The sequence below is a fragment of the Zalophus californianus genome, chromosome 2 (assembly GCF_009762305.2).
Source record: "Zalophus californianus isolate mZalCal1 chromosome 2, mZalCal1.pri.v2, whole genome shotgun sequence".
Lineage (NCBI taxonomy): Eukaryota > Metazoa > Chordata > Mammalia > Carnivora > Otariidae > Zalophus > Zalophus californianus.
Genome location: NC_045596.1, coordinates 59,162,013 through 59,170,815, shown reverse-complemented (window position 1 = coordinate 59,170,815; position 8,803 = coordinate 59,162,013). Strand labels below are relative to the sequence as shown.

The 8,803-nt window shown below is 38.4% G+C and overlaps 1 protein-coding gene across 5 annotated transcripts; it reads right to left on the bottom strand.

The window, feature by feature from the left end:
• Window positions 1-905: 905 nt before the first annotated feature.
• On the bottom strand, window positions 906-7,943 carry EPGN (epithelial mitogen). 5 transcript variants are annotated; one of them, XM_027599772.1, is made up of 5 exons: window positions 7,841-7,943; window positions 7,179-7,268; window positions 4,398-4,518; window positions 3,511-3,663; window positions 906-2,108 (listed from the first exon to the last, which is right to left on the bottom strand). In XM_027599772.1, exons 1-5 carry the CDS (start codon window positions 7,881-7,883, stop codon window positions 2,054-2,056), a joined length of 462 nt encoding a protein of 153 aa, XP_027455573.1. In that variant the 5' UTR covers window positions 7,884-7,943; the 3' UTR covers window positions 906-2,053. The 5 variants fall into 5 exon arrangements, with proteins under 5 accessions (XP_027455573.1, XP_027455574.1, XP_027455577.1 ...); XM_027599773.1 differs by having other exon boundaries at window positions 3,637-3,663; XM_027599776.1 differs by having other exon boundaries at window positions 3,637-3,663; window positions 7,206-7,268; window positions 7,841-7,883.
• Between the last annotated feature and the right edge of the window lie 860 nt (window positions 7,944-8,803).

The window sequence follows — 8,803 nt, the reverse complement described above, 5'->3', positions numbered from 1 at the left end:
CCCTCTCATGGGGGGTGGGAGGATCTTCTATTCTTCGTGCATCCTATTCTCCAAAAAGTCTGATTTCCAACTGGTTTCTGTTTCGGTTTGGCAATCTGGAAATTTTAATTCTCTGTCTGGTGTTATTTAATTTCAGTTATATCGTGCTTACAATTTAGAAATATTTATAGACAGCAGATATTTATAATTTTGTAGGTTATCACCTCCCTGGACTCCAGCATTAATTCCTCTTTCCTTTCATCAAAAGGCAGTCCGTAATTAAGCTTTATTGCTTCTTCCTGGACTCTCCCCAGCTTTTTAACACCTTTTTGAAATGCCCAGGAAGAGCATAGCTTTCTAGGTGCGGTCGCTGGAGTCACTGGGAGGATCCTTCACCTCCCCACTTTTTGGTATGATGTAACCTTCGCATAGTTTGTGAGGACAAGCAGAAAGTGCTGACACACGCGATTCATCTGCATGAAATTCTTTATGGAGGAAAAACGAAGCTGGAGAAATACCTTCTACTCAAAGGCAAGCAGAATATAAGGTTTTGTTTGGGAGTGAGTGGAAAGTCACTAGAAGTGAAAGTCTTGTTACCATTGTAAGAACGTTCGTGTTTGATTCTCTTTTAACCCGTCTTGTGATCAGAGCTGTTTCACTTATTGCCTATCTATGTCATGATAGAGAAAAGAAAGTCCATAGTTTTAGATTGAATCCAAAAGAAAATTTGATAGATATCATTATTCTTTAATTTCATGTTTCACTTCCTTGAAAAACAAATTTTTAATTTATTATTCTACAAACCACACATTAAACTATACACCTAAGAGGATGTCCAGTGGTGTGTTTGGGGGTTAGAGGTGGCCTGGGGTTGAGAATAATCCCACTTGCAGGACAAACACGGAAAAACTTCTCTTGACCCACTGTCCAATTTTGAAGCTATCAGGGCCTTGTAGAAAATAAAACCAAAGCCCAAAGAAATTAAAGGACCTGCACAAGACTATTCGACTTACGTGGAAGAAATAGGATTAAAGAGGAAGGACCCTAATTCCCAAGTAGGTATTTCTGTCATTGTTCCATTTTATCTCGCTCTGTGCAAATCCGCTATCAAGTATTCAGAAATGGTAAAGAAAGTTTCCACATGCTGTTGGCTGGTGAAAAAATTCCTATGTCCAATTCTTCAGTTTCTATGTCAGGGCCAATGGTCAAATTTTATTTATTAGTAGAATTCTAGAATTTCAGTCAAAATGGATAATCACCAGGTAGTTCCACTAACATCAGGAAGAGGTGATGAGCATAAACATTAGGGGACTCATGAGTCCAACACAAAGTTTTATAATCCATGCAGAAACAGAAATGTTTTACCTACTCAGGACTCGATATCCAGATAGCTTTCAGTCATCAAAAACTCTTTAGCTTATTCCATATTTCACAGATAAAGGCTACATAGTGTTGTCACAAGCTGGGCATGATTCGTGTTTGCCTTGGACATTCCATGTTCTTTTCCCTGGTTTAGACTTCAGGCACATGCTTGCGTCCCTGGAGGTGCCATAACACTGACCTCATCCGAACAGCTGACGTCACATTCTTTTAGACACCAGGAAAGCAGCGTGTTTGGGACCAGGTCCATAGAGCAGTGATCCAAAATACTGGTGGTAGCAAGCACATGAAAAACCCAAGCTTGGCTTTGCTTTGGCTTGCTGCAAGGTTGATAATTATTTCCATGAAACTTCACATCTGACACGGTCAGAGGCCTGAAACTCGGTCCTTCTGCAGTAAGAACAATAACCACACAACAGCAACTGCAACCAGCCCAGAGTAGGACTATGAACTTGACTTCTGTCACCATAGCTTGTTCACTTGGCTCCCGTGGCACCCTAACGATGGCAAAGTCCGAAGACCAACGTTGAAATTTATTCTCTCCCATCCGGGTATTCTCTCATTTCATCATGATCCCAACTTCCATTATTTTCCAGTCCAGTCAGCTTGGGAAGTTTTGTTGTTTCATTTGAAGATTTCAATTTGGGGCCCGCTGATTTTTATAAATGCCTCATGAAACTTTCTGACAAAGGCCTCACAGTGGTCTTCCTCCGGAACAGATGTTGTAAGGTGATTTCAATTTTAGACACCTAAAACAGAACATTGGTTTCCATGTAAATTTTACAGCTGTTTGTATAGTTTATGGAGAATGGTATATATGCTCTGGTATAGCAATTGCTCTTGGTGCCCCACCCCAAATCCATGGGGTGGACCCACCGCCCAGGGGCTACACCTGTTAACAGGCTAACAGTTGCATCCTTCTCCAGAGGACCGCACTTGGCCAACAGAGCACTCAGCCTGAAGATTCCTGGGAGATTCCAAGCCCTTGCCCCCTTTCCCACCAGGAGCATCCTGCCACCCATGCTTGATGACACAGGGCACTGAAACCAAGATCCCTCGCCCTCATCGGAGACATCTGCCATGCCATTCATATTCTAGATCTCCCTATGGAACTGGGCCAAGGCTAGACGTTGGTGAAAGCCACGTCTTTGCTCACCTTTATACTCTGCTCTAGTTTTTCTTACTCCGTTGCAGAGTTCACCTTAGAGAATTCCCTTGGCCATTGACTTGCACAAGAATCCCCATCTTAGGTTTGGCTGCTGAGGAACCTGACCTCACCCAGCAGTCTTGTTAACATTAAAAGCTTTTACTTCCCCCCCCCTTTTTTTTTTACTTTCTTGATCTCTTAGGCAATTGATATAACAATATCAATTGATAGAATAGATTTTATACCAATTGACCTACAATTGACATAACAGATGTTCTTCTACGATGCAGTTATTAAGCAAACAAACTTTTATTTTGTACAGTCAGTCTTGGTCATTTAAAAAATGGCAACTTAGTTAATAGGGTACAGCAAAGGAAATGTATTTGCACTTTTTTCTTTAACGTATCTCACGTTATTTCTTGACTTTATCCTAGTTACATGGATTTAAGAAAAAATCACCAGTGTGGATAACACAAGTAATTTATATTTGTGGATCAAGCCTATTTTCTTAGGCTTTTAGCAGTAAACAGAATCTCCCAAAAAAAACCCTCAGCTGAAGTCTAAAAAGAAAATGTTTGCCATACATTTTCATTCATTTAATAATCATTTCTTGATTTGTTCTTCAACAAATATTAGCTGAGTGTCTACTGTGTGCCAGGCATTGTAATTAGCACTGAATATATAACCGTGAACAAGATAACACTGTCTACTCTTGTGGGGTTTACTGTCCTGCTTACCTTGTAATTTTGATGTGGGCAGACAGAGATGAGGATGAAGGGAAATTTTAAGTTGTAGCTATTCTAGTGCAACTGCAGCTAAATTTTTACTGCTTGTCTGTGTTTATAAGAAAAAGCATCAAAACAAATATGTAGGAAATTGCCAGATCTGCAGCTATTTTTCACTAAAAAATTACACATGTCAGTGCTTGGTACACTGTAGGGGCTCAATAAATATTCATCAAGTGAACAAGTGCCCAGTGACTTCATATTTTCATTTTTTCCTACCTCTTTCTTATGTAGCAGTAAAAAATAGCAAGAAAACCACTTAATAATAATCCAACGCCAATCCCAATTGCAATGTATTTTTCATAAGAATCCACAGCATATGAAGTTAAGGTCAAGTGCTCACACCTTTCTCCAGTATAACCAGTAAAACACCTTCAAAAAAAGAAAAGAAGGCATAATTTTAAAACTCATAGTGGTAGAAATACAAAGAAATGACCAATTTCAAAGAATAAAAATTTCAATAGAAAGTAAGTAATGTAAATTAAAGAGGAAAATGCCAAATGAAAGCCAACTGTTAAATGTATTGAAGAAGCTATGTATTTCACAAAATAATCAATTCATTAAGGGCCCATATTAATGTAACTTCCCTCATGTGTAGAAGGGGAAGGTAGTCTGCTTGCATGAGTTGATCTAGAAAATTGTTAATCTAGTCTTTCATAGGAGAATGCCTAGCAAACCAATGATCATAAAAATAGTACTTAATTGCTCTAGAACTTTATATTCCTGAAGTGTGTTTGCTATAATCTATTTCATCTCATCCTATAATCAACCCCGTGAAAACTCAGAATCATCCTTGCATGTTGCTAAAATTCACATTTAGATTCAGTAGTTTGGAGTGGAGCATAAGCTTCTGCATCTGTAACAAGCTCCCAGGTTACATAGAAGCTGCTAATGTGGGAACCCTGTTTTTGAGTAATGAGGGTTAGGTAGTCTAGAAAAAGACTCCTTAGATATTCAAATACAGTGAGTCATGTTCAGATGATGTACACTTTTTACTAGATAAGAGAGAGGTGTGTGGAAAGGGACTATGTGAACCGCATAGAAACATGTGAAACATAAATTCATCTCCTCCCATCTCTAGGACTTGGAAAGTTCTTTGCAATTACGTGCAGATGGCTTTCTCCAGCTCATGGTGGAATGCGCAAACACCATTGATGCAGTAACTATTGTGGTCTTCCAGGCAAGGATGTGAGAACTTCAAGGCTATGGGTCCTTCTGTGTAGTCAACTAGGAAAAGGACATACAATGTTAACAGATGAAGTGGGTCACACTTTTATAGTAGATTTGTTACACGTATGTAAAGAGATCTTTAATTTTAAGAATATTCTTTGGGTGCTCTGCCTTTTAAACTATTGACTGATTCCGTCGGCAGGTTATAGTCACAAAGTTTAGGTTAATATTATTTGGACATATCACTCACTAATTAGGGGGTGGAGGCAGATTGATGATTGTTCTGCTCTTTAGAAGCTACATAATAAGGCAGAGATACCAGTTTGTCAAAAGGTGGCAGCATTGGTTCTCGTTTTAGCCTTGGTTCTCCTTTTTTAATTCTCCCCTTTACACCTGAGAAGTCAGCACTTAGGAAATTGGGATTTACAGAGACAATGAACTTGAGAAGATGAGAATTCCCCACTTCCTCTTCTGCGGACTACCAGTTGAGAAGGTAATGGTAAAGGGAGCCCTGTACCTGATTTCAGAAGAGGAATTGTCATGATCTATACAAGAAGCCAGAAACAAGTTATGGCTCAAGCTTCACATAGTTGAGACAACACCTTTGAATATTAATTGGAAATTTTACTCAGTTAAGAGCCATTATGAGATAATGGGGAAAGCCCTCGAGACAGACAGAATGAGAAAAATCTGGGTTTTGAAGTCTAACACTATGCGAATGACCGCATCTGGCAAAACTTTTGTGGTCAAGTGTCCAGAAGTCTCTACTGGAAGCTTCCCTTTGGTAAACTGTATTTTGGCAAAATATATACATTTCAGGATGCTTACTCCTCGTTCCCTGATGTACTGAAGACATATACTTATGCCATCCTTGGGATATATGCAGTGAGGATGACACTTGGGTAAAGCTGCATAATTGAGTCCTTTTTGGTAAAAATCTAATTACCGATTCTTAAACTTGTCCCAAGCAGAATGAGTGGCATTTTATTTCGTCATTGTTATGAATAAACGTATTTCCCCATCTTTAGTTATCATATTACACCACATTTTCTTTGCTAAGTAGATGAACAGAATCCTATTTATTTGTTTTTAGGGAAGAAAACAATCTAAAAAGGTGTATTTTTCTTATATTGAAAATACTAAATCTTAGGTACTAAGCCACCAATAAGATACTGTGTTATATAACTTCATTTTGGTTGAGAACACACAATATTACCTTAAGATTCACCTTCATTTTGTTGAATGTGGTGTTGTGAATCTAGTATCTCATTTTAATAATTAACTCTAAGCCCGTAAGAATTTCCCATTATCAACTGTGTTGGGTTCTTCCTGCTTCAAGACTAAATCAATTGAATTAGCCAAGCCTGAACCAGGATTTGCTAGAAAATGTGAGAACTGAAAGAAAGCATCTTCAAGGAAAGAGTATACTAGAGAGCCTCATCTTTCCCCAAGGAGAAGAATATTAGTTACAAGGTTATGAAAAATATCCTAAGATATTGGATGCAGATTTTTAAATTAAATTAAAAATGGAAAAACTGAAGCTCTCCATCAAGAAAGCAAAGGAAAACTGTAGAGATGAGATATTCAGTCCCCTGTTTTCTATTATTCTCTGTAACTTGGAAGACTTTCACTATTAAGGAAGTAAAAAGGTGGTGCTGGGTGCACTGTTACGAAGTCAGTCACTGAGGGGAAACTGTTCTTGAATTTTCTACATTATCATCTCCCAGATCTTTTCTCTTGGCTCAAAGGCTCAGAAGACATAAAGAAGTTTGGCTAAAAATTATTTTAAAGCTCACACAGATTTTGTCTTGCCAATGGATAGATATTTAAAACTCAAATGGGCAAAATATTTTAAGTAAATTCTTTTTAATTTAAAATTATTGGTGAAATGAGGAATGTTTAAATATTACTAGCCTTCATATTCAGAAACAAACCATCTGACTTGATCTTTTATTTGCCTGGCTTTGAAAGCAAGACATGTTGTTTTCTCTGTCCTATGTCCTATCACCAATCTTCACAAGAGGAGATAGTGATTTGTGTGAGAATCCTAACTACCCGGTACACAGGTCGTGGCAGGTAACAAGTTTTCCAAGTTCACCTCCCAGAGTTCAAACAGGCTTAAAAAAATACTGATGCTCAACAACAGCAAGAAGCTATTCCAATAATAATAGTAATAGTGATAATATATCATCACCATCAACAACCAAAATTAAGTATAAGTGGTTAGGAAATAAATATAGCATATGCTAAAACAACAACAAAAGCCCCCCAAAACAAAACAAGAGAAAAGGTCTTTTCAAAGATGGATTAAGGCTTCATCATGTCATAATTTCTTTGGCTGCAAAGTCATGGTCACAGAATGAAAGGTGACATCAAAGTATCAGTTGTCAAGAATGCCAAAACAGGGACAAACCACCTTGCGACACACATGGGTTATTGGGAACTGAGCAGGAGTCAGGCAGAAAATGTGGTGTGTCTCACATTCAGGACCGTAACTGAAGACAACTTCTGTATCTCTCATTTATTTGCCCCCTTTAGAAAGGCAATTCTTTGCTGGCACATTTACCTGTCACTTCCATTTAACAGAAGAGTCGATTATCTAATAATAAAATATATATTTCAAAGTTTCCAATGTTGCTTTTGATCACAATCCAAATATCTCTCAAACGGTAAAAAGAAAAAAAAGCACTTAAAATACACAAGTGTGAAGAAAATACCTTCTGTTTTGTTCACTGTCCAGTTACTTGGCTGGGTTGTGATTGGGGGTGTCCCCGGCACGGCTGCCTCTGTAGTCAGGGCTGTCATTGCTATATGGAGGGGTCGGGGGGGGGGGGGGAAAGGCATCTTTAGCAGGTGAGCCGCCTTTTATGTGTAAGCGACAGACCGAAAGTTATGTGCAAGCCACGGATCAAAAGTCCTTCTTAGTCTACTTATTCCCACTGGTGTTCTATTTTCAATTCATTTACATTTGAAATCCAAAACCTGACCGGGGCAGTTTCCTGACAGTTTCTCATCCATACCAATTCCAGGGACTACTTTATAATTACAGAAAATAGAAACACATACATTTTTACGAGAAAGTGGATACATGCGTATACTAATTCAATCACAAGGATGCAGTGACACAGTAGTTAAAATGTATCAACTGCTCTTCAGTTGCATCAAGCCAGCAGACAGGTCTCAGAAAAGGGGGTATCACCATCTGTTAGGAGCCAAACCTGCATTACATAAGAAACTCAATGAATTCACAGATCCCTTGCTCTGTCCTTTGTCGTGAAGAACGGCGGTAAAAGCCAACTTCTCATTAATTCAGAGAAAACAAATTCTGTTCATATTTTACAAGGATACAAAATTAACAAGACAAAAAGGAACTACCTACCTTTGAATAAGAGATAGACTGATATTGAAACTCCGAAGGCCATTTCCTGCTGTTGTTAACAGTATCTTTCTTATCCTCCGAGACTGACGGGTGGAAGGTTTTTATTGAGCTCTCCCGAGTCTTTCTTGCATTTATATTTCATGAAGCGTCATCTGCCAGTTCTTACCAATCAAAAAAATATGTACTTCTGGCAGCAGCTGTAGGTAGAACCCTCGAGGCGCTCACACACTTGTTTAGGATACCTGTGTTATCTAGCAATGTGATCAAGTTTTCTTTTGAAACACTGGTTTCCTGTTACCTGTGGGCATAATCGTGTATGTAAAAGTACTTAAAACAACAAAAAAGAATCTAAATTCAGGGAAGGCCCCATTGCTGCGAACAGATTTGTACCAGCTCCAAAGTGGCTAGTGACCTACACAGGATTCCAGCAAAGGGGAGTTCTGATATTTGCAAACCAGGAAACAGCATCACCGGGCAATAAATCAAACATCCCTGAAACTGCCCTCAGTTACACCACTTCTCAGTACGGACTGCACGTGAATCAAGGTAATTTGTAGTTTAACAGCAGGGGAGAAAATGAAATTTGGGTAACAGCAGAGGTTTCATATTCCATTTTATTTTTTTTGCTACTTTGTGTTGCTACTACCAGTTCTGTAAAAATAATTATTTTTAATAGCATAACATTTGCCTTTATGTCATTCTGCCATTTAAGATTTTTCCGAGTAAATGGAACCGGCTGCCCATTTCCTTAGAGCTACAATGCTTCAGTCTGTGCTCCAGCGATTTGGCTAGAAAGAACCAGTAAAGTACCAAAATGATGAGGGTGAGGATGATGATGCCATCTCCACTAAGATAAAATGAAAGTATTTAGGTTTGGTATGTCTAACGAACAGAAAGTTTTAACACGACATTCAAATTTTTCTCACTGTTAATCTAGTTATGATTATTAAAATGCCATTTTAA